Source organism: Mustelus asterias, chromosome 13, assembly GCF_964213995.1.
Source record: "Mustelus asterias chromosome 13, sMusAst1.hap1.1, whole genome shotgun sequence".
Taxonomy (NCBI): Eukaryota; Metazoa; Chordata; class Chondrichthyes; order Carcharhiniformes; family Triakidae; genus Mustelus; species Mustelus asterias.
Window position 1 is genome coordinate 98,609,562 of NC_135813.1, and position 26,839 is coordinate 98,636,400.

The window sequence follows — 26,839 nt, forward strand, 5'->3', positions numbered from 1 at the left end:
ACTCCGCACAGACAGTGACCCAGGCCGGGAATCGAACCTGGGTCCTTGGCACTGTGAGGCAGCAGTGCTAACCACTGTGCCACCCTAACATTTTTTTGAATGACACGCGCTGCGAGCAGGGTTCAAAGCTGCGCGTGGAAACCGCATTGGAAATTCGAGTCCAAAGCCTCACCCACTCAGACATCGCAGCTACTCAACAGAGCAAGGGAGTTGCCTCCGTCCTCCTGGTCAATATTGATCCCTCAATCAACATCACAAAAACAGATTGTTTGGTCATTATCACATTGTTTTCTTTGCGGGGGTTCTCTGTGCACAACTTAGCTACCACATTTCCTACTGAACAAGAGTCACAATGCTTCGAAACTACTTAAGATGGTCTGATGGTCATAAAGTCCTACATAAGGGCAAGTTTCTTTTTCAAATATAGAAATACAGAATGAAGCAGCACCGAGGGAAACTGTTCACCCCGTCACACAGATGTTGGCCCTTTGAAAGAGTTGTCCAATTAGTCCCAGTCCCAGTCCTGTCCTCACAGCCCCGTCAACCATTCCCTTCAAATAATGATCCAATTTTCTTTTCAAAATTAACAGCCTTTCAGGAGATGTATTGTGGGTCACAACAGTTCACTGTGTAAAAAGCTCCTGGTTTTCTGCCTGTCTCCATAGATCTGTGTCCTCCACTTATTGACATTTCTGCCACTGGAAACAGTTTCTCCACGTTTTATCAAAATTCAACACTTGGATCAAATTTCCTCTTAACCTTCTCATGTTCTATTGAGAACCAGAACAGCTTCTTGAGTCTCTTCATGTAACTGAAGTTCCTCATAGTATCCGAGCAATTGTTGAGTATGTTTAAAGCAGAGATTGACAGATATCTAAATATCAATGACATGAAGGGACTTGGGGATAGTGTGGGGGAAAAGGTAATGATGTGGATTATCAGCCATGATCATGTTAAATGGCGGAGCAGGCTCTGTGGGCTGAACAGCCTCCTTCTGCTCCTTTGTTCCTCAATTAAAATCAATTAAATCTCTTCTCCAATCTCTCTAAGGTCTTGGCATTCTTAGTAAGATGTGATGCCCAGAATTGGTCGCAATACTCCAGCTCAGGGCGAACCAGTGTTTTATGATAGTTTACACTAACTCCCTCACTTTTGTACTTTATGCCTCCATAAATAAAGCCAAAGATCCCAAACGCTTTTTTTAAAACATCTTTCCTGCTGGGACTATTTGATGTTGCCATTTGATGCCAAATTTGGTATCATGTTCCATTCCCCAGCGCTAACGTCCTTTGTACTGATGGAATACAAAATGATTGACTTTGGGGAAAGGTTATACGGAATTGAACTTGAACTTTGACTGTTTTCTTTCACAATTTCCCTCCGCCAGTCTGTAACCACGTTGGACAGCGGTGCCCAGAAGAGTCGGATACAGCTTGGCAGGAAAACGGTACGTCGGGCGCCAACAAAACACAAGAAAGCAGGCTCTGGAGACCAGTCTGATAGCATAGACCAGTTCCATCAAATGGGCGAAGACTCCTGGATATACAAGGATTCCACGGGTAAGTTGGGACTGGACTAGATGAGAGACTGGGTGAGTTTGACCAGCAATTATGGATTATAAAACAAGACCATGAGGTAGGTCGGTATAATTCAGACAAGGAATGGTTTATTGAATGTCTTGGCAGTGGCACATTCAGTCCAAGACTGACTCCTCCAAGCTCCACCCTGGGTGGAGCTTGTATCCTGGGTCATCTGACCTGCTCTCTTAAAGGGGCATGCACCCCAACTACGTACATAAGAAGAACAGTAATCATAGGAAGTAGACTAGTCGAATTCCTTGTACGTAACCAATCGCAAAATCGTGCAGGGACTGGAAATCCAAAAATGCTGAAAATATTGGAAATCAGAGAGCATTGATAGAGATAGGAAGAGTTAATGTTTCAGATTGATGACATTGCAAGAGAGTTTCTGTCAAAAGGTCACTGACCTGCGATGTTAGCTCTGTTTCTTTCTTGCAGGCGCCATGTGAGTATTTCCAGAATTTTCTACCCGTAACTCAGGAGTTGGTGAATTCACCCACCTTTGCGCAAACTTCATTGCGACCTAGGTTGGAGATATACTTGATGAGAGAAAATTGGCAGCCACAGGCATGATGGGTTCAGTAGTTTCCTCTCTGTATGATTCCTCCTGCTGTATGATCACTGGTCTGTTGTGAACATGCATTAAGGTTGCTGGGGTGGCACCACAGACTCAGCAGCTACTTAAGCCATTGAATGGGAAGAAAAAAGATTCATACCTCATAAATCCCAGTGTTACCGTCAGGGGGAAGAGCCCCGGGGAGGCTGGGTTTATCCCCACAGGGAGGAATAATGGCAGCTCCAAGCAGTCAAAGACGTGGGCTGTTGTTTACCCTTTGCCTCAGCAAATTTATTCGGTGCGTATCTAAGTAATAAAAGTTGGCACCCAGGTTGATAGGGTTGTTAAGAAGGCGTACGGAGTGTTAGCTTTTATTGGTGGAGGGATTGAGTTTCGGAGCCATGAGGTCATGTTGAAGCTGTACAAAACTCTGGTGCGGCCGCACTTGGAGTATTGTGTACAGTTCTGGTCGCCGCATTATAGGAAGGATGTGGAAGCATTGGAAAGGGTGCAGAGGAGATTTACTAGGATGTTGCCTGGTATGGTGGGAAGGTCTTATGAGGAAAGGCTGAGAGACTTGAGGTTGTTTTCGTGAGAGAGAAGAAGGTTAAGAGGTGACTTAATAAAGGCATACAAGATGATCAGAGGATTAGACAGGGTGGATAGTGAGAGCCTTTTTCCTCGAATGGTGATAGCTAGCACGAGGGGACATAGCTTTAAATTGAGGGGTGAGAGATATAGGACAGATGTCAGAGGTAGGTTCTTTACTCAGAGTGTAGTAAGGGCATGGAATGCTCTGCCTGCAGCAGTAGTGGACTCGCCAACATTAAGGGCATTTAAATGGTCATTGGATAAACATATGGATGATATTGGAATAGTGTAGGTTAGATGGGCTTTAGATTGGTACCACTGGTCGGCGCAACATCGAGGGCCGAAGGGCTTGTACTGCGCTGTAATGTTCTATGTTCTAAATAAAGTTTAAAATTTATACACTCATGTCACAAGTAGGCTTACATTAACACTTCAATGAAGTTACTGTGAAAATCCCCTAGTCGCCACACTCCGGCACCTGTTCGGGTTACACTGAGGGAGAATTTAGCATGGCCAATGCACCTAACCAGCACATCTTTCAGACTGTGGGAGGAAACTGGAGCACCCACGCAGATACAGGGAGAACCTGCAGACTCCGCACAGAGGGTGACCCAAGCTGGGAATTGAACCCAGGTCCCTGGCGACGTGAGGCAGCAGTGCTAACCACTGTGCCACCATGTCGCCCATTTCCCCATTACGGTCCAAGATGGGTATGAGCTGATGTGAGCTTGGGCAGCAATGAGGGGATGCAAATGGCCGGTGTCTCCAGGTCACAAAGGGAAAAATATTGGCCAGGTTCTTAATTCAAATCATTTTACCCTCACGTAAAAGGCTTGTGTGTGAACATTAAATGAGAGCAATATCTGACTCAGTTGTAATAGTCCTGTGATTGAATACTTTGCTAATCTGTCCAACGCTCAGGCAGGAGCAATGGTCTCTTAAACAAATTGTTGAGGACAAGGAGTCCAGGAAAGCAAGGGAACAAGGGGTTTTCTCACTGCTGGGCTCATTACTGTTCCTCTAAAATTCTCTCATCAGAATCTGGGCCAATTGTACGGGAAGAATTGATTGAAGTGATTAATAAAACCCAGAAGCTGCCAATAACACAGTGTTCGAAAGTCGCCATGTTTCCTGGAATGGATCCCTCAGTACTAAAGGTAAGATTCTTTGAAAACACTCGCAGGGTTTCTCTTAACTAGTTTACCATGCTAAAGGGAGCACCAATGTCACTCCCGCAATATAATTTCTTACTGATTCGACATTCCAGCTTCAAGGCCTTTTCCACTCTTTGCGACCTGCATTGGTGAGGACTTGGGGAATCCAGTGCTATAAGAGAGGTTTATTAAGGAGATCCTGGCACAGTGCAGAGTAGGGAGGCACCTTGTGGTGAATGAGGGAAATGCAGACAAAGCATTCCGGTATTTTCAAACACATACAAAGTCTACGGGCGGGATTTTCTAGCCGCACTCTCCCAAGGCCAGAAAATCCCTCCCAACGTCAACGGACTTTTGCATGGTTCGTGTCCTGCCCGCTATGATTTCTGTGGTGGGCAGGACAGGAAAATTCCGCCCACCTGTGACAAAGGGGCCATAACAGCCAACCTACTCCTGGGTTTCTGCCAATTAGATAGGGTAGCCTCAGAAAGAATGTTCCCAATGGTGATGGAGTCCAGAACTAGGGGGTCATAGTTTGAGGACAAGGGGTAAAGCTTTTAAGACTGAGGTGAGGAGAAATTTCTTCACCCAGAGGGTGGTGAATGTGTGGAATTCACTGCCACAGAATGTAGTTGAGGCCAAAACGTTGTGTGATCTCAGGAAGAAATTAGATATAGCTCTAAGGGGGCAAGAGATATAGGGGGAAGGGGGATCAGGATATTGAATTCGATGATCAGCCATGATCAAAATGAATGGCGGAGCAGGCTCAAAGGGCCAAATGGCCTCCTCCTGCTTCTAGTTTCTATGTTTCTAAAGCCAACTTGTAACCAGCAGGTCAGGTAGCGTCTGTGCAGAAAAGTAGCAAATCAGTGTTTCGGATTAAGAACATAAGAAATAGGAGCAGGAGTAGGCCATCTAGCCCCTCGAGCCTGCCCCGCCATTCAATAAGATCATGGCTGATCTGAAGTGGATCAGTTCCACTTACCCGCCTGATCCCTATAACCCCTAATTCCCTTACCGATCAGGAATCCATCTATCCGTGATTTAAACATATTCAACAAGGTAGCCTCCACCACTTCAGTGGGCAGAGAATTCCAGAGATTCACCACCCTCTGAGAGAAGAAGTTCCTCCTCAACTCTGTCCTAAACTGACCCTCCTTTATTTTGAGGCTGTGCCCTCTAGTTCTAGCTTCCTTTCTAAGTGGAAAGAATCTCTCCACCTCTACCCTATCCAGCCCCTTCATTATCTTATAGGTCTCTATAAGATCCCCCCTCAGCCTTCTAAATTCCAATGAGTACAAACCCAATCTGCTCAGTCTCTCCTCATAATCAACACCCCTCATCTCTGGTATCAACCTGGTGAACCTTCTCTGCACTCCCTCCAAGGCCAATATATCCTTCCGCAAATAAGGGGACCAATACTGCACACAGTATTCCAGCTGAGGCCTCACCAATGCCCTGTACAGATGCAGCAAGACATCTCTGCTTTTATATTCTATCCCCCTTATGATATAGGCCAACATCCCATTTGCCTTTTTGATCACCTATTGCACCTGCAGACTGGGTTTTTGCATCTTATGCACAAGGACCCCCAGGTCCCTTTGCACAGTAGCATGTTGTATTTTTTTTCCATTTAGATAATAATCCAATTTGCTATTGTTTCCTCCAAAGTGAATAACCTCGCATTTGTCAACGTTATACTCCATCTGCCAGATCCTCGCCCACTCACTCAGCTGTCCAAATCTCTCTGCAGACCTTCTACGCCCTCCACATGATTCACTTTTCCACTTATCTTTGTGTCGTCTGCAAACTTTGTTACCCTACACTCAGTACCCTCTTCCAGATCGTCTATATAAATGGTAAATAGTTGAGGCCCCAGTACCGATCCCTGTGGCACGCCACTAGTTACCATCTGCCAACCAGAAAAGCACCCATTTATTCCGACTGTCTGCTTCCTGTCGGATAGCCAATCCCCAATCCACGCTAACACCCTACCCCCAACTCCATGTGACCCAATCTTCTTCAGCAACCTTTTGTGAGGCACCTTATCAAACGCCTTTTGGAAATCCAAAAACACCGCATCCATCGGTTCCCCTCCATCAACCACACTAGTCACATCTTCATAAAAATCCAACAAGTTCGTCAAGCACGACTTTCCCCTCATGAATCCATGCTGCGTCTGCTTAATCGAACCATTCTTATCCAGATGGCCTGCTATTTCTTCTTTAATGATGGGTTCCAGCATTTTCCCAACTACAGAAGTTAAGCTAACCGGCCTGTAGTTACCCGCCTTTTGTCTATTTCCTTTTATAAACAGCGGTGTAACATTAGAAATTTTCCAATCCGCCGGCACTACCCCAGAATCCAACAAACTTTGATAAATAACCACTAACGCATCCGTTATTACCTCTGACATTTCTTTCAGTACCCTGGGATGCATTCCATCCGGGCCCGGGGACTTGTCCACCTTCAGTCCCATTAGTCTACCAAGCACTGCCTCCCTGGTAACATTAATTGTATTGAGTACCTCTCCTCCTACCAACCCTCTATCGTTAATATTTGGTAAACTGTCTGTGTCTTCCACCGTGAAGACCGACACAAAAAACTTATTTAAAGTTTCAGCCATTTCCTCATTTCCCACTATTAAATCTCCCCTCTCGTCCTCCAAGGGTCCAACATTCACTCTTGCCACTCTATTCCTTTTTATATATTTGTAAAAGCTTTTACTATCATTTTTTATAGTTAGATCTAGCCTAGCTTCATAACCTATCTTTCCTTTCTTTATCGCTTTCTTAGTCGTTCTTTGTTGTTTCTTAAAGTTCTCCCAATCTTCCGATTCTCCACTATTTTTGGCCACTCTGTACGCATCGGTCTTTAATTTAATACTCTCCTTAATTTCCTTCGTTATCCACGGCTGGCTATCCCTTTTCTTACAGTCCTTCTTTATCACCGGAATATATTGTTGCTGAGTACTGAAAAGGATCTCCTTAAAAATCCTCCACTGTTCCTCAGCTGTCCTACCTACCAGTCTGCTCTCCCAGTCCACCTTAGCCAATTCAGCCCTCATCCTATCTTACTTCCCTCTGTTCAAACAGAGGACACTGATATGGGTTAGTGACCTTTCATCAGAACGGTTGATGATAGGTCGCCAGTGTGAAACATGAACCTGTCTTTGTTTTTTTAACACATGGATTATGGCGTTTCAGCTCACCATCATCTTCTCAGGGGCAATTAGGGATAGGCAATAAAATGCTGGTCTAGCCAGCAATGCCCAGATCCCCATGTATGAGTAAAAAGAAATGTTTCCAGGAACTTCTACTTGTAATATCAAATGCAGGAATCCATCTCACATGGGCGGCACGGTAGCACAGTGGTTAGCACTGCTGCTTCACAGCTCCAGGGACCTGGGTTTGAATCCCGGCTCGGGTCACTGTCTGTGTGGAGTTTGCACATTCTCCCCGTGTCTGCGTGGGTTTCCTCCAGGTGCTCCAGTTTCCTCCCACAGTCCAAAGATGTGTGGGCTAGGTTGATTGGCCATTCTAAATTGCCCCTTAGTGTCCCGGGATGCATAGGTTAGAGGGGTTAGTGGGTAAAATATGTAGGGATATGTGGATAGGGCCTGGGTGGGATTGTGGTTGGTGCAGACTCGATGGGCCGAATGGCCTCTTTCTGCACTGTAGGATTCTATGATTATTTTGGTGAAGTCGCAACAAAATATTCCAGCCTTGTTTAGATCATTGGCGATGTTGCATTTAATGTAATGTGTGTCATTCTGCACACTGTACTCTTCAAATGGACATTCGGCAGAGCTGAGGGAACATCAAGGAGGAATTAGCCAAGACTTTGGATTCTAAGATGTAGAGACTCCGAGAACTACATTCATTTTTACTGGGAACGAAAGGTTGCGAGGAGAAATGATCCAGTTTTTAAACGTTGGGAAGAATGGATAATTTAGATGCAAGCACATTCGAAAACAAAAGAAGACAAATATTGTGATAGCAAGAAGCAAGAAGAGGTTTAAATGATTTTATTTTTGTGTACCATGCTAAAGAGAGCACCAATGTCACTCCCGCAACATAATTCCTTACTGATTCGACATTCCAGCTTCAAGGCCTCTTCCATTAACACCTTTAAAAGGAACTGGATGAAAATGTGGAAAAGAATAATATTTAATATCATGAGATAAAGACCTCCAGAGATCATAACAGCTCGAGCTGCTGAGCTGATGGGAATGTCACAGCTGAGAACTGGTCTAGCATGTATAAAATAAAATTAGATACTCATAGAGTTTTGTTTGGTTTGTTTTTCTAGGGCAGGGTGAATGTTTGTAAAATCATTCCTCAGGAGATTAAATGAATGACATTGAGTACATGGTGGATCAGCTGATACAAGCTTCTGTCGAGTTGAACAGACTTTTCCTATTTATTCATAGAATCTCTACAGTGTAGAAGGAGGCCATTTGTCCCATCGAGTCCGCACTAACTCTCCAAAAGAGCATCCTAGCCAGGCCCTTTCCTCGTCACCCCATGTATTTACCCAGCTAATCCCCCTAACCCACACATCTCCTGGGACACGAGGTGGCAATTTAGCCAATGGCCAACAACCTAATCTGCACATCTTTGGACTGTGGGAGGAAACCGGTGCACCTGACGGAAACCCACGCAGACACGAGGAGAATGTGCAAACTCCACACAGACAGTGACCCAAGCTGGGAATTGAACCCGGGTCCCTGGCTCTGTGAGGTAGCAGGGGTAACCACTGTGCCACCCCTGTATTGATTTTTCTTTTTATCCACTGTTGAGGGAAAGTGACTGTGATTCACACGCAACCATCCCTGACGCTGTTTAAGCCTGAATAGTGCAGGTGCACACTTCTCAAGCAGTATCTGTTCTCTTCTGGGGGGTTTGGATTAATTGCACCCAATGTTATCACGGCTGTGCCCAGTTACTCCGGTTTTATTCCTACCTCCTTTTTCTAGGCCAGTTTACGGAGAAAACGACGAGAGGATGAGGATGAAGATGATTCAAGCTGTGAGCAGCGTTGCAGGTCTTGTAGCCCTTCCTCTCAGCAGGGACTCAGAATGCTTCCAACTACACCCAGCAAAGCAGAAGGGTAAGCAAAGATATTTCATTGTGTTACATTCCAGTGCAGGCTTTCAGAGTGTTTGAAGCCCCCACTCCCCCCCCCGCCCACCACCCTCCAGCCCTCCTTCCCCCCACGCCCTGCTCCCTCACTGGTTTCCATGCCAAGTGGCCGAGAAACCTGACAGGAAATTTGCTCCCAGCATCTCACAAAGCCATTTTCCAGAAGATGCTTGCCATTATTGCGGGGCTAACTCTTGCCTCTGTTCTTCTCTTTACAAATACTTGCCGGAATTTTCCTGTCCCACCCGCCATGGGAATCGCGGCATGCGGGACAGGACCAGACCATGCAAAGGTCCATTGACCTCGGGCGGGATTTTCCGGTCCTGAGGTGAGCGCGGCCGGAAAAGCCCGCCCACTATCTCTTGTCATCCAGTAATGAATGTGTTCAGATTGTCTGGGTTTGGACAGTTGATTGACAATGATACAAAGTCAATCATATAAGCAGGTTACAACTTCCAATTGCACTTCCAGCCAGCTTTTGTCCTCTCATGTATGTGATTATGATGACATTTCAGCATTTCTATCCCTCCCTTTAGGTTAGAGGAAATGCCTCCTCCATGGTTACAGGAACTAAAATCAAAGAAAAGATTGAGTCAGCATCAACCAGACAGGGTAAGACCTCCTGAACTGCTGTGAACTTGCTGAACTTGCCACTCCAAGGATTCATCCCCTGTACAGTACTATATTTGATTTGATTTCATTTGATTTGATTTGACTTATTATTGTCACATGTATTAGTATACAGTGAAAAGTATTGTTTCTTGCATGCGATACAGACAAAGCATACCATTCATAGAGAAGGAAAGGAGAGAGTGCAGAATGTAGTGTTACAGTCATAGCTAGGGTGTAGAGAAAGATCAACTTAGTGCGAGGTAGGTCCATTCAAAAGTCTGACGGCAGCAAGGAAAAAGCTGCTCTTGAGTCAGTTGGTACTTGACCTCAGACTTTTGTATCTTTTTCCCGACAGAAGAAGGTGGAAGATAATATGTCCAGGGTGCGTGTGGTCCCTAATTATGCTGGCTGCTTTTCCAAGACATGGGAAATGTAGACAGAGTTCATGGGCGGGAGGCTGGTTTACGTGATGGACTGGGCTTCGTTCACGACCCTTTGTAGTTTCTTGCGGTCTTGGGCAGAGCAGGAGCCACACCAAGCTGTGATACAACCAGAAAGGATGCTTTCTGTGGTACATCTGTAAAAGTTGATGAGAGTTGTAGCGGGCATGCCAAATTTCCTTCGTCTTCTGAGAAAGTAAAGGCGTTGGTGGGCTTTCTTAACTATAATGTCGGCATGGGGGGAGCAGGACAGGTTGTTGGTGATCTGGACACATAAAAACCTGAAGCTTTCAACCATTTCTACTTTGTCCCCATTGATATAGACAGGGGCATGTTCTCCACTACGCTTCCTGAAGTCAATGACAATCTCCTTCGTTTTGTTTACATTGAGGGAGAGATTATTGTCATCGCACCAGTTCACCAGATTCTCTATCTCATTCCTGAACTCTGTCTCATCATTGTTTGAGATCCGACCCACCAAGATAGTGTCATCAGCAAACTTGAAAATCGAGTTGGAGGGGAATTTGGCCGCACAGTCATAGGTGTATAAGGAGTATCGTAAGGGGCTGAGAACACAGCCTTGTGGGGCACCGGTGTTGAGGATGATCGTGGAGGAGTTGTTGTTGCCTATCCTTACTGATTGCAGTCTGTGGGTTAGGAAGTTCAGGATCCAGTCTCAGAGGGAGGAGCCCTCTGGTTGAGTACAATTTGAAAATGCTGCAAGGTTTTGGTCTGGGCTCGGAAATCAACCTTGTGCTTTATCATTACATGACATCCAGCTACTTGTGGACAAAATTAGGAAAGAAAGAGTAGCAATCCCATAGTGTGACAGGAGAAGTGGGAGGAACCATTCCTGTATCAGGATTTGGGCGGGAGAGCCACAACAACCATTTGGTGACGTTACACTGGCTCAGACCATAAGACAAAAGAATGGCAAGAGCAAAAAGAACCAAGTGACATCCAGAAAGGAAAATGTCAGTATTTTGACCATTTGATCAGAACTGAAAAACAACCGGGATCTTTTATAAAGGACATATGGGGGGCAGCAGAAAGGAGGGTCGACCCAGGTGTAGTTGGATGATGGACGTCACAGAGCGGATTGCAGATCTGGGATATAGTGAGTGTGTGAGGATGGAAGACAGAGGGGTGTGACAAACTAGAACAGCGCATCACCTGGTAGCAATGTACAAGCAGGAGAGGATACTGGCTGCTTGCTCTGATAACTTAGCAACCAGTTTGCCAAGATGGAATGGCTGGGAAACCTGTTACTCTGTCCTAATTGGACCAATTTTTCAAGAACTTGAACTTCCTCACTGTATGAATGGCTGCCGTCCAATTTTTACCACGTTTTTCCACGACAAGTCACCAATAGTAATTCTTCTGTGGAGTGACATTGGATTGAGCTGTAGGGGGTGGAAGAGATTGTGAATAAAGTGGACTGAGGATTTGAAAAGGAATCACAACCAAGTTAAACACTTACAGGGGAGCAGCCATGACTATCCCTCCTTGTTGATGCTCTCCATGCTGACAGCTGGGGCAACTATTCAACATCCCTGAATTCCTGCACACACAGCTCTTCAAAGTTCTACATTAAATCGCGACAGGAGAGTTGCACTCAAAGGAATAATTATTATGGGAAATGAAAATTTCCATATTTGTGGAATACTGGGTACTTTTCTGAAAATGGTTGAAGAATATTGTTGGGACAGTCTAACGGCCTGAAATATGTGTCAAGGCTAAAACTGTTCCCAGGCTCTGCTGTCTGAGGGGGACTTGTTCACTTCTTTCTGCCATCAGACCTTGATTCACAGATGGGAATCTTCCATCAACATGAACTCCTGACACTTCTTGAAAACCTTGTTTGTTCGTGTGCAAATTTTGCACGTGTGCAAAGAAGGCAATGCTGTCATCCAAACTGGAAGCAGAACTACTACGCAGTTATGGATACAGTGAAGAAACATGTGTTGCAATCAGGTTAAAAGATGCCAAAAGAAGCCACAAAGTCCCAGCATAGTCCCAGCAAAGTCCCAGTATAGTCCCAGCATATGAAATTGGGATTGACGGAATTGATTTTTGAAATGAAAAGGGCGGCACAGTGGTTAGCACTGCCGCCTCACAGCGCCAGGGACCCGGGTTCAATTCCGGCCTCAGGTCACTATCTATGTGAAACTTGCACATTTTCTCTGTGTCTGCATGGGTTTCCTCCAGATGCTCCAGTTTCCTCCCACAGTCCAAAGATGTGCGGGTTAGGTGGATTGGCCATGCTAAATTGTCCATTAGTGTCAGGGGGATTAGCAGGGTAAATATATGGGGTTACGGGGATAGGGCCTGGGTGGTATCGTTGTCGGTGCAGGATAGATGGGCCAAATGGCCTCTTTCTGCACTGTAAGGATTCTATGATATGCCAACTAAATCAGCACGTTATCAGTATCTGTTGCGACTGGGCACTGAAGACCTCAAAAGTGGGCCTAACAGAAGTGCAGTTTTTTGACCTTAGGATGGAAAATTTTCGGACTGGAGGCAGGTTGCTAGCGGAGTGCCACAGGGATCAGTGCTTGGTCCTCTGCTCTTTGTGATTTTTATTAATGACTTAGAGGAGGGGGCTGAAGGGTGGATCAGTAAATTTGCTGATGACACCAAGATTGGTGGAGTAGTGGATGAGGCGGAGGGCTGTTGTAGGCTGCAAAGAGACATAGATAGGATGCAAAGCTGGGCTGAAAAATGGCAAATGGAGTTTAACCCTGATAAATGTGAGGTGATTCATTTTGGTAGGACTAATTTAAATGTGGATTACAGGGCCAAAGGTAGGGTTCTGAAGACTGTGGAGGAACAGAGAGATCTTGGGGTCCATATCCACAGATCTCTAAAGGTTGCCACTCAAGTGGATAGAGCTGTGAAGAAGGCCTATAGTGTGTTAGCTTTTATTAACAGGGGGTTGGAGTTTAAGAGCCGTGGGGTTATGCTGCAACTGTACAGGACCTTGGTGAGACCACATTTGGAATATTGTGTGCAGTTCTGGTCACCTCACTATAAGAAGGATGTGGAAGCGCTGGAAAGAGTGCAGAGGAGATTTACCAGGATGCTGCCTGGTTTGGAGGGTAGGTCTTATGAGGAAAGGTTGAGGGAGCTAGGGCTGTTTTCTCTGGAGCGGAGGAGGCTGAGGGGAGACTTAATAGAGGTTTATAAAATGATGAAGGGGATAGATAGAGTGAACGTTCAAAGACTATTTCCTCGGGTGGATGGAGCTATTACAAGGGGGCATAACTATAGGGTTCATGGTGGGAGATATAGGAAGGATATCAGAGGTAGGTTCTTTACGCAGAGAGTGGTTGGGGTGTGGAATGGACTGCCTGCAGTGATAGTGGAGTCAGACACTTTAGGAACATTTAAGCAGTTATTGGATAGGCACATGGAGCACACCAGGATGATAGGGAGTGGGATAGCTTGATCTTAGTTTCAGATAAAGCTCGGCACAACATCGTGGACCGAAGGGCCTGTTCTGTGCTGTACTGTTCTATGTTCTATTAGCAGTGGACAAGCTGTGTGTCCTCTCCAAGGCCATCCAGGTCTCAGTGAGAGCTCTGGAGCAGAACTCTAGAATCAGAAGAGGGACAAGTTGCTCCGACTTCGTTGCTAGAAAATACACATTTGGGACTTGCTGAGTGTTAGCTTATAAGAGAGTGGGGAAATAATCGGATATGTGGGAAGTGCTCCCTCTAGTGTAGTGCTGTCAGTAGGTGCAGCCTCGCACCAAACAGGAGAGCAATTCAGGGTGTGCACAAGTGACCAGTTGCGAAGAAATACTAATGTATTTCTGTGCTGAGAACGGAAGTAGGGCTGAGTGACAGATGCATTAACTGTGCCCACTGACTGACTGAAGAGAGGTGTGTGTGTGAACTTGTTATAACGGTGCCCTTTTGAATTCTGGAATGGGGAAATATGCCCTATTTTGGTGAGTCTTCTCTCCATTACTGAAATGTTTGGTTTATTTTATTTTACAGAAGAATGAATGAATAAGCCCCAAGAGGAAAATGAGTCTGATACACGCCTTAACTGTCCACCAACTTTAAAAAGAAAAAAACATGTGTTGCTGCTGTCGCTTCCTGCCTCGCTACCTGCATGGTGCCTTCTCATAGTAATTTGTGGATAGGCTGCTTAAACGTTCATACATGAATCAGAATAATGCTCTATTTTGTCAGATGCTGGGGTTCATTGCCTGAAACCCTAAGAAATGTCACTTTAAAACAAATAATAAATAATGAATAAAAATCTACCGGCTGTGATCGAGCTGGGTGCTCTCCACAGTGCTTCAGTTCAGAGAGGGATAGTATGTGTGGAGAGAATGTGACCCAAGAGGTTCGGGTGTACGTGGCACTCTCACCTACCGAGACCACAACTATTCGGGAAACCCTTGGATGGTGTCCCAATACCAAAAGCAGATGAACTGAATGCATTGGAATGAAATTCACCACTCACCTGTCTGGGAATATCCTACATTGTTCATTTTTGTTTGTGAACTGCGGAGGCTTTGGTGCTAGTGGTATTAAAACAAAAAAAAAAAAAGCTTCTAAAAATCAATTCCTTAAACATGTTTGTATCATCTTTCTTGGGTGATCCTTTTTCATAAAATGATGGTGAGCTCCTTCTAATTTTTATATCACGGGGGCCGTGTATGTAGCAGTGTATATCAGGAGAGCAAATATCAAACCACTGGTCACCTTTCCTACTCCCCTTAGTGTACCTGGAATTGATTTGTAGAATCCTTCGTTCATTCACTCCTCTTGAACTCTTGTTAAGAAGAACGAGACCGTGTGCATCTCTTTTCTGCTTTTATAAAATGTAAAACAAAAGAACAAAGTGTTTACCACCATGACAGGAATGAATGCAAGTGTGACCGACTGGCCTGTCGCAATTTGATGGGCTCGATGTAGAACAGTCTGTGCAGAGTACTTGTAGCATTGGCAAAACCTGTTCACTCTTTTTTTTTAAATACTGATTTTTGCAAGCCTGTGTTTTATGAATTATTGAAATACCTGCCAGGTAGGCAAGATGCCTTGTTAAAAATTGAGTTTCTGTTCAAAATGTAGAGGAATATTTCTTATTTTTGTTATTTTGTTCCTTCAGATGCAGGGAGAAAAGCAATAACCTGTTAAAACTTAGTAACTGCACAAAGCGGTGTAAATATTTGTTTTTGTTTTGGTTTGCCTTTGTAAACAAGTTGTAAATCTCGGCAAGGCCAAGACCAGCTTGATACCTGAAAATGTGGCTGACTGGAGCTCCAACCCCTCGCCCTGGCTTTCCCCAGAACAGTGAATACTTCCAAGACATTAGGTGGCCGGTTTTGTACCGGACAATCTGGACTTTAGCCAGTCTGGCCATTGTCCGGTACCATTGACTAGTCGTCTACATACATTAGCAAAAGTAACGACATGAGCCCGTGCTGTTAATAGAATCCAATCTAATTGGTGAAGCCAAAACAATGGTCATTGTCAAGAGTCTCACAGCTCTCCTGTGATTCCACCCAGTGTCCTAGCTATCCCCCATTTTTATAGTTTTTGTAATAAAACTAAAATCAATAAATGATAATAATGAGGGGGTGGCAGCCTCTGGTGGAGCAGTGTAACAAAAAGAAAATCAACATTTTGAAAGGAATCATAAAATCAAATCAAAATATCATTCCCAATCCCCCATTTATATTAGCTTAAAGACTATTAATACCATCACCCATTTCTCTTAACTGTAACAATGTAATTGACATTAACAAACCTTAACTTGAAGTAACAAATGTTAGCACTTCCCCCTGCTGCATCTGCCTCAATGTGACAGGGATACAAAAGTTGGGTTTGTTTTGATACTTTTACTCCCCAACAGCACAGAATCTCCACATGGGGAGATATCACCATGCCCATTGGCATCAGCCCTCACATGGTGACATCATCCCATGTGGATGGGGTCACCCTGCGTCCATCGCAAAGGTGACTGGTTTTGGTGATCTTTTGCACAGGCGCCAATTTATGAAAACGATATCTGAATAAAAGAAATACCAGGTAATCAGTCAAGAGCTCCACCATTCACTGGGATAAAATAATCAGACAGCAGGTCAACCCAACTCTCAGCCCCTTCCCAAGCACCCAATATTGGCTGAAACTGGGGACCAAAGTTACCCGTCTGCCCTCAGCCCCAGAAAATGTGGCACAATGGGTGGATCTACAGAAAGGCAAAAAAGAAATAGCTGGATTCAAATCAAGACAATGTGAGAATAATTAGAGATGTGGCACTATATTCAGCCAGTATATCCTTTATTACGAGCCTAGGAATAATTACTTTATAATATTACATTACTACATAAAAGAACAAAGGAAGTGAACATGTCACGGGTGCATCCTGCACATGCTCTCATCCACCACTGCCTTTTCTTCTCTTTGTTCCACCCAGTGCAAGTGGGGCTGCATCCTAATAAAGCATATATTGGGAATTATATTGTTAATAGCTAAGAGGGATTCCCCTGAGTGTATTTGATACATGTCCGACCAAACCCAATTAATGAATTGACAGAGTAAAGGGGAAGGTGTGCTGTTGATGCAATGTAAAAGGGCTTCTGAATTCCGAGGATATGATTTCAGTTTTTCAGTACCTGAGCAGGGGCAAGCTTCCAGTCACCCCCTACCTTGGGTTGTGAGCTGCCATAGATCTTGTGCTCTGTGTTTACATTCCTACCATTCTGTAAAGGAACCTTTGGGTTACTGCTGTATCATAACTGTGGTTAAGATCTGGGTTTTGTTTCTCAATGTTCAGAGAATGCACTGAAATGAGACTGAGCTCCTGAGAGGAAGTCTGGATGTTGTATATTTTTAACGGTGAAACATTCAGAATAAAGCTTTATGGAGTGTGAAATTCCTGTAATTCTGTGGCCAATGTCTGCGTTTAAGCTTCCACGCTGAGATTATGTTAAGTGCCTGTCTTTATACTCCCCTTACTTGAGCTTTTCAGATTAGTTTCTGGTTATTTGAACAATTCAAACTTTAGCGAAGCAGCTTCTAGCTAATCAAGAAGGCTAACGTGGAAAACATACCTTGCCTATACCAACCTGACTGGATATAAATTCATTGTAATTCTATCTTTTCCACCTGACTGCAGCCCAGGTTGCCTTTTGATTGGAATTAAGCTTTTGTTATGCTTGATATTGCATAAACATGATATTGCCTGATTGCTGTATATGCAACGCATTCCCAAAACATCCCACTGAATGAGAGGAACCTTCACTTTGAAATGCTGCCAATTCTCCCATGCTCCATTGGACTGGCTGGGTAAGCTTAGATTACATTGTTTAAATTATCATGTTTCCTATTGTGTTTTTGTACTGATTGGTATGGAATACAACACAAACTCACCAGCCTAGACAATGTCTGGGTTTTGCATGTGTTTGAGACAAAGTATTAGCCACATTGCCATCTTTATGCCGAGTGATGTATACTTCCGGGGAAGAATTTCCTGCAGAATTTTGGACTGCTATCAAGTCGAGAGATAATGGAGTTCTTATGTAAACTTGCTAATTGCTAATGTTGCACAAGTCTCTCTAAACCTTTATTCTGAATGTAAGTTTATGAGAATTATAAAGTGTGTGGTATTTGATATTTCAAAAGATCAATGATGGTGAATGTGATATCTGTAATCACTAAATTTTCCTTTTTTTTGTATTTTAGTTTTACAATCTGATCAAAGTTTATTCATTGTGTATAAATGAGTCCTTTGTTATGTTTAATGGATAATGAGGTGTGGAATTCCCTGTCTTCCCACCAACATTTTTGTTTCTCCATTTCAATCCATATCGAGCTCCTTAGATGCTGCACTGATGGTAAAATTAAGACGTTTCATTAAATCCCTTAGTGCATCTTGGGACATCGCATTCCACTTTGAAACAGTGATGTCAAAACTTGTGCAGGCTAGGTGGATTGGCCATGCTTAAAAAAAAATACCCCTTCTGTCCCAAGACGTGTAGGTTAGGGGTAAATGCACAAGGTTACGGGGATGGGGTGAGGAGCCTGGTAAGATGCTCTGTCGGAGGGTAGGTGCAGACTTGATGGGCCAAATGGCCTGCTTCTGCACTGTAGGGATTCTATGCTGATGATGATGATGTCCAAAGCTGGACTACTCCAAACCTAATTAGTCCAAAGTAGTCACCAACACACACGGCCAATTTTCAGTGATGTCTCGAAGAAGTAACCAGTGTATTGCTCATTCCTCTGTCTGTTTAAAGCTGTTTGTGTGTATATAAATGTCAATTCAGCTGTTTGGGATTAGTTTAATCCTTTGATCAATAGTGAAATCAAACAGCAAACTAGAATTCTTCTAGCTCGTGCAATTCCTGAGTCCTTTCTAGTATGGAGCAAGGCCGCTGTGTCCAATCCTGAATGTTAGTCCCTTTCTTAGGTCTCTGCTGGTCAATAGGATAGACAGATAATATGTTCTCAGACTCCAACCAATGCTACTCTCACATTGAGCATGCAAAGATGTGTGTAACTCTGGGATGGCTGATTTTTCCTCACCTCTGTATGGAGAGTTTCAAGGGTTCAATTTGTCCCAACATCCCTGCTGGGGCCTGGCTACTTTGAAGATCTTTAAAATTATTTTTGCAGCAGAAGATGTTCCAATATAAAAAAGTGATGACTCAATATGACATTGGTATAATGCCCACCTTGTCTGCAAATGTCATTGATCTATGTCAACTAACTTCTAGAAATTGAACAGTGCACTTTGCCTGTCGGTTTCCAAATCATGCTTTGCATTACATGCAGGAGGGGATTATTTATCATTATTCTTTTGGGAGTAGGTATAATATGGTCCTTTTTAATATCACCTTAGGCAGATCACTCAGAACAGAACAGTTGAGTTGGCTGGTTTGGTGATGGAATTAATTGCTTCAACAGTTTCGGTCTCAGAAACTTCCAAAATGCTTGTTGAGAATGCCAATATTTCCTCTTCAGGGCCATTGCCCCATGAAGACTAGTTTACCATTCAAACACATTGGACAGAATGCTTTCAGTTCAGGTGTGAGCAACGTTTAGGCAGACACATGTAGAGGTCATTTTCACCTTCACCAGAAAATGGGAAATTGCCGGAGAAACTCGTTCCCTCCGAGAAACCAGTTGAAATGAAAATTGAGCAGTTGCAGGAACAGGCGGCCAATCCAGTGCACCAGTTAATCCCCACATCCCCCATCCCCAAGTGGCATAGGCCGAAATCCTCCTTTGACCTTTCACTCTGAAGACCTGACTTCGGAGATGGTGAAACGAGGCAACTCGGAAACACCCTGAAAGCAAGAACAGAGGATGTGCAGGCAAGGAAAAGCCATCCATCCATCGAGCTCACGAGCAAAAGTAATGCAAACATTTGAAACCTGAAGTGTGAATAGAAAATACTGGAAATACTCAGCAGGTCAAGCAGCATCTCTGGACAGAGAATCAGAATTAACATTTCAGCCCTGTGAAATTGGCAAATGTTGGCAATTGGTTATAAGTGAGTGAAAAGGAGAGGGTGGGGAAAAGATCAAAGGGAAGCTCAGTGATAAGATGCAAGGCAGGGAAAATTGATCAAAAAAAGGTTTCATGGTGCAAGGCCAAAGGGAGGGGTAAAGGGGCAAATAAACAAAAGATGTTTAGAGTAGGTGTGAATGGTTGAGTCATAACATTCAGCTGTCCATCCTCCCCACTTTTGCTTGCTTTAAAGCCTATTTCATAGAATTGAAATTATTCACAGCACAAAAGGAGGCTGATCAGTCCACCTCCAGCTTCTCCTAGTTCTGATAAAAGATTATCAACCTGAAACATTGGACAGAATTACAAGCCCCAGGATGATTGGAAGGAGTTGCATTTAGATAGCTCATCTCAGGTGGGAACAGCAGTGGCAGACAGCTAACTTCAATGATTGATGGCCCGATTAAAGGCAATTTTCCCAGGTAGTTGCCATTTTACCCGCGGCGGAGTGGTCCCACGTCATGTATGGAGGCCGCTTGCTGCAAGGCCATCGATGTCCCCAGAACCTGTCAGCATGGGCCTTGTAAGAATCTTCTGAGGACACCTCAAACTGGAGGTGCCTTATTCTTGCTGCCTCAGCACCTCTCTCTGTGGCACTGCCAAGGCTTCGGAGCAGCCAGCCTCTGATTGGGCCAGCAGCGTGGAGCATACGCCCACCATCCACAATTGGTCACCTCCCCATCAGCTCTTAATTGCCTCCATTTAGCAATATTGTGAGGGAAGCCCCTTATCCCACCCGATTGTTCCAGCCACCCAAAAATAACCACCTCAACAACAGGGCTTCCACTGTTTTGGCAAAATTCTGCACATTAATTCCGTTTCTCCCTCCACAGAGAGTGCCAAATCTACTGAGTATTCACAGCATTTTCCGCTCATGTTTCTGGCTTCCAGCATCTGCAGTATCTTTCTTTTGTATCAGTGTCACCCTTTCAACATTTCAGCTTTCCAATCCCAGCATTGTATTGCAGCTTGAATGCTCCCCATGTCTTCCAATTCAGTGGAGGAACAAAACGCATGTAGGGCACATCACTTAGTACAGATTGCAAAGTTAGTTTGCTTTTATCACCTCCATAAATAAAAAAGCAAAAGCTTGCTGAAAATTTATGAAGTTGATTTTTCAGGATAGGTTCTATAAGTCAGTTCTATAAATGTCAAATGAAAGGGACAGAATAAGGCAGCCTCTCTCCTGATGCTGGTTTGAGACTGTGGCCCAGGATGAAATTTTGACGCAATCCCGGCTCTTAAATAGAGTTGCAGAATGTCTGGATTGTAAGTGGTTAACACACACGTACTAATGGACAAAGCATTTCAATTTACCGACTCTTTTACTAGTCAGATTGATGAAAGGAACTTGTTTCCTCCTGACTATTTTTGGGCATGGTAGCAGTTAAAACTAAAGTTGTGATGCTTCTGTATTTCTCCAAATGAATGACTCAACTTCTTTAAAAAAAAATGCATGAAGACAACAGGAAGTCAAACTAATATCACCCAATGGTTTAAAAAAAACTTGTCGGTATTCTCTCCAATGTGTTGCAGTGGTGTCTCCAGCCACACAGCAATCATGTCAATTCTGATTAAACCTTTGGAGAAGCAAGAATAACACCTCACCCAATTTGGAAAGTAACTTTTTATGTTTCCAACCCCAAAATGCCATCAATATAAATGTAAACATTCTGAGGCTTTACAACCTTTCCGGTAGCAACGTGAAGTATCTGCTGCTGCAAAATGTTTACCACCTACATTTGTTCTGAGTTTAGTGCAAGTCAGAAAGGTTTTACACTCTGAAAGGTTTGACTAAAGTACAAGACCGTTGGGTATAATTTTATTTCCAATTGCAATAGTAAAACTGTGGAATCGAAGGTAAAGAGGAGCGATTTTAAAAATCACTATCCAAATAGAATGTAATGTCTGAATCTGCAACCACAAATGACCCATCTGTATAGCAAACTAGTGAGCAGTGTGGCAAACCCTGTTCAGCACCAAACTCAAATGAAGTGTGGAGGGTAAGGCTGAGAGTTGCTCTTCATGGGATCTTAAATTATTAGCATTGGGCAGTATCACCATCTAAAATAAAAGTTCATGAACAGCAGTATGCCAAGAAATGATGTAATAATTTATGATTGGGGGAAAGCAGGAGATAAGGGAGAAATCTTTCTACAAGAATAAGAACAGGAATTTTCACCTTGCAGCAAGAATTCTTTTAAAAGTTTGGGGCGATATTTTATTCTCTCATCTTCCTGCACCTACCCTATTTAAGCCCATAGTACGAAGGTCCAAGGGCAGTCTTCTCAACTTAATGTCAATTGAGGCTTTTCAGTGGGCAATTAATGCCCACTTTGAGCTCATCCTTTCACCACTGGTATTAAACCAATCTCAGGTGGCCTGTCGCTATGCAGGGAACACAACCAGCAAACCTGTGCAGGTTACTTGTGGTCTCCGGGACAGGGTTTGGGGGGGAGGAGGGGGGTGGTTACCTTTGCTGAATGGCACTTAGAGACTGGCGTTGAAAAAGATGGGAGGTGGCCTCTGAGGACTTGCCCTTGCTGTCAAACCCCCTGCTCCGCCATAGTCCCCACTTCATGAAAACCCCTCCACTGTCACTTATCTCAGGACTGGGTCACCTTGTGATCCTGGATCTCCTGTGAGTGTATTTCCTACAGCAGTCACCCCTTCCCAAGTAGCACTGGCACGGGTGAAGTAAAGGCTGGCTGGCTTCTGATTGATTGATGGGCAGTGCTTCTCACACTAGGGCTTTAATCCCATGGAAGGTGGGTGAATTGCCTGATTGGCTCGTATTTAGGTGGTCCTTCTCAAAGGAGGCAACTTGCCAATTCCTCAGCTCAACGCCTCCCTAAAATTCCATCCTTGTTCTTGGGATGTAAGTATCATCGGCAAAACTAGCATTTATTTTCCATCCCTAATTGCCCTTAAACTGAGTGGCTTGCCGGGTCATTTCAGAGGACAATTAAGAGTCAACCGCATTGCTGTGAGTCTATAGTCAAGTGTAGCCTAGGCTGGTAAGGATGGCAGATTTCCTCCCCTGAAGGGCATTAGTGAACCAGATGGGTCTTTACAGCAATTATCATTACCGAGACTAGCTTTTTAATCCAAATTTACTTATTGATTTTAAATTCACAGCAGCCATGGTGGTATTTGTATTCCTGTCCCCAGATCATTAATCCGCATCTCTGTATTACTAGTGCAGTGAGGTTACTACTATGCTGCCCTCCCCGCAAAGGTTAAAGCAGAGTGGTATCACTAACATTGCGCCTCCAGGCTAATGTACAGTTGTTTGGGGGTAAGGTGTTCATTGAAGAAGAGAGATGGCCTTTACGCTATTTAAATTTGAACTACTTGGATTACCACCCAAAAATAATTGAGAGATGGGAACAGTTGTTTTGGTTGAATGATTTCTCCCCTCCCTATCCTGAAAAGTGTTCTGTCCTTACTGTGGTATGGTTTTGCAGGAACTGTTGCCTTTTGGTTATGATGTTTAAACATAACGAGCATTAATGGTCACTGATGGAAGACTGTTTCTCACTTCAGACCATTACAGCAGAGCTTAAAACTCTTTGATTCCATAGATGTGCTCTTCCAGCAAGAGTTTCTGGATATCTGCTACAAATGGGAACTCTGGTATTTCGCTCCCTGACCCAGGGACACTGAGGCTTAACACCAACTTGGCTGATATTAGCTAAATCTGTACAGTCCAGAAATCAAATTTATGACCTTTCTGATTTGTGTGGTTCAGCCAATCACTGGATAAAGCAACTAGGCTACAGAGCAGGCCTAGAAAATTCATTGATATTATTTGCTGTGGATAACTTATCAGGAGCAGACATAAATTGTTTGGGTTTTGTTACACGTCAGTGTTCCTTTAGAGTTCGGCACATTAGGGACCGGTGGGATGCACCTGAAGACACTGGTTAATGTTTCCATTGTACTGTTAGTTGGTGGACTGCTTCCTGTGATAACTCCCAATCATTGTGACTTTTGACTGGGATGAACAGAGGGCAAAGACTGAGTCCCAAACTGTTTCAAATGGGTACATTTTGATTTCAAATCTCCCTTCTCAATATTTACTCCAGTTTCATTGTGTGTCAGAGTGTACTTAGTGACTTTGGGGGGCATGTGGTGGAGGTGCAAGGATGTGGAACCGGATGGAAGAGAACACTTTTTGAAGTGTTGGATAGGGATTGCTTGGTTTTAAAGCACTGTAATTTTCAGAATGCACAGACACTGCATTGATGAACTGTACCGATGTCTTAAAACATGCATCTGGAAAGGGAAATAGTACAGCAGATACTGACCATCTGAATGTTTGTGTTGTACCAAAGTATAACGTTTGGAGGAAGTCATACCAAAGCTTTCTGGCTCCTCCAATTCCGATTGTCCCCGTAAGGGCGGGGTGGGAATAATTTGTGTTAGTTATGGGAGGTTGTCAATATCCTGTGAACATTGATTAAGCACAATATCTGACATCAAATTGTCCATGTTCAGAATTAATCCATGTGGTGTCTTTAATAATTAGGGAAAACACACTTCCCCTCAATCCATTTGAATATGTGCCAAAATGGGAAGTCCAATTATTCAAATTTTAGAGGGTAAATAAAGTAACACACAAATCTTGTCAATGCAATGTAACTCACTCTTCAGGATTACATTCTTGAATTTTGGGGGTAGGGGAAGAATAAATTGTCAATTGTCATTGCTGACCCTGCAGTACAGCATCCACCAAGAAGCTCATGTGGAATAATGGCATCATGTTGATGTGATGGAGCTAATTCTGTTTTGGATATTTTACCTGCAGAAGAGAAATAGAAAATGTTCTATTGCTTTGGGTCATTTTCATAATCACTCTTGGTGCATGGGTGATGATTATCTGTCTTGATACGTCTATTTGAGGGTCTTTGGTGAAATGTATTCAGAAAGCCTTGATCCACTTGCGGCAGAAATGAATCACAGCACATTTCTTTACAATGCTGAATGAGGGGTAGGTGAATGATCCATCTTGTACAGAAAGACCCAGTTTGAGTTTAGTCACAGTTCTAGCTGTGTGTGGTAATCAAGAGCTACTGATTTCTCTACCCCCTACCCCTCATGAGAAGAGGCTTGTTTGGTTTGTACGTGGAACACAGTTGCAGCTTTGTGTTAGAGGATGTGGTTTACATGATGGTTTCTATTTTCCTGATGCTTGTTCCAGACAGCCTTATCAAGCTGTGTAAATACAGATCACAGTAAGATTAATATATTGTGGTATTAAATTTTTTGTACGACTTAGTTTCATATGTAATAAAAAAAACTTTATTCTGAACGCCTGCCTGCTTTGTTTTTGAGAAAACATCTGTGTTCCTTTTAATGTGAATACCCCTGTACCAGGAATCAGTCCATGAAGCAGTCCATACCCAAATGCAGCAAGTCCTGGGCAACATCCAAGCTTGGGCTAAGTGGCAAATAACATATGTGCCACACCAGAACCAGGCAATGACCGTCTCCAACAAGAGAGAATCTAACCATCACCCCTTGTCATTCAAGGACATTACCATCATTGAATCTCCCACTGTCAACATCCTGGGGGTTAGTATTGACCAGAAACAGAACGGGACTTGCTATATAAATACTGCGGCTGCAACAGCAGGTCAGGGGTGAGGAATCTTGTGGCTAATAATCCCACCTCCTGACTCCCCAAAGCCTGTCCATCATCTACAAGGCACAAGTCAGGATTTGATGGAATACTCTTCACTTGGCTGCATGAGTGCAGCTCCAACAATACTCAGGAAACTTGACACCATATATGACAAAGCAGCCTACTTGTTTGGTACCCTTTCCACAAACATTCACTCCCTCCACCATCGGAAACCAGTGGCAAGTGTGTACCATCTACAAAATGCACTGCAGGAACTCACCAAGGCTCCTTAGGCAGCACCTTTCAAACCCATGACTGTTACCATCTAGAAAGACAAGAGTAGCAGATACCTAGGAACACCAGCACCTGGAAGTTTCCCTGCAAGTCACTCACCATCCTGACTTGGGAATATATCACCGTTCCTTCACTATCGCTGGGTTAAAATCCTGGAACTCCCTCCCTAACAGCACTGTGGGAGTGCCTGCATCTCAGGTACTGCAGCAGTTCAAGAAGTGGAGATGCCGGCGTTGGACTGGGGTAAACACAGTAAGAGTTTTAACAACACCAGGTTAAAGTCCAACAGGTTTATTTGGTAGCAAATACCATTCGCTTTCAGAGCGTTGCTCCTTCGTCAGATGGAGTGGATGGAGTGATGATTATCTGTCTTGATACGTCCATTTGAGGGTCTCTGTGCCCTGTTTGAGAGCAGATTTCCACTCCATCTGACGAAGGAGCAGCGCTCCTAAAGCTAATGGTATTTGCTACCAAATAAACCTGTTGGACTTTAACCTGGTGTTGTTAAAACTCTTACCGCAGTTCAAGAAGACAGCTTATCACCACATTTTCCAGGGCAATTAGGGATGGGTAATGCTAGCCTAGCCAGTGATGCCAACATCCCGTAAATGCAGGAAAAAGGATCATACATGCTGTTTAAAATAGCATTCGGCTCCTGTTGTTGTAACTGCAATGAGTGGTCTGCAGTTGGAATAGGATTCCCTCTTATAACAGGGTAATGATAATACAGATGAGGAAGATCATTCGACCAATTTTAATTCATCCGAATAACACTTAAGTCCTTGCATTTCAGCATCCAAATATTATCATAAGAACAAAAGTAATAGTAGGCCATTCAGCCCTTCGAGCCCACTCTACCATTCAATGAATGCATGGCTGATCTTCTACCTCAACACTGCTTTCCTGCGATGTTTCTATATCCGTTTCTGTTTATAATATGTAGAAATCATTTTTTTTTAAATCAGTGTCACAAGTAGGCTCACATTCACACTGCAATGAAGTTACTGTGAAAATCCCCTAGTCACCACGCTCCGGCACCTGTTCGGGTACACTGAGGGAGAATTTAGCATGGCCAATGCACCTAACCAGCACGTCTTTTGGACTGTGGGAGGAAACCAGAGCACCCGAAGGAAACTTGACACAGACATGGGGAGAACGTGCAGACTCCACACAGACAGTGACCCAAGCTGGGAATCGAACCCGGGTCCCTGGCACTATGAGGCAGCAGTGCTAACCACTGTGCTGCCCCAGAAATCTATCCATTTCTGTCTTGAACATACTCAATGACTGATCCTCCACAGTCCTCCAG

The 26,839-nt window shown here is 43.9% G+C and overlaps 1 protein-coding gene across 1 annotated transcript in view; it reads left to right on the top strand.

Annotated features, from left to right (window-relative positions):
- The window catches only part of LOC144502935 (uncharacterized), a 262,712-nt gene extending 237,788 nt beyond the window's left edge, over window positions 1-24,924 (top strand). Inside the window, exons 8-12 of the mRNA XM_078227362.1 lie at window positions 1,388-1,559; window positions 3,766-3,884; window positions 8,860-8,993; window positions 9,562-9,637; window positions 14,079-24,924. Of these exons, the coding sequence (XP_078083488.1) occupies window positions 1,388-1,559; window positions 3,766-3,884; window positions 8,860-8,993; window positions 9,562-9,637; window positions 14,079-14,090 (513 nt within the window). The 3' untranslated portion in view covers window positions 14,091-24,924. The remainder of the gene's footprint in view (window positions 1-1,387; window positions 1,560-3,765; window positions 3,885-8,859; window positions 8,994-9,561; window positions 9,638-14,078) is intronic.
- The last annotated feature ends 1,915 nt before the right edge of the window (window positions 24,925-26,839 follow it).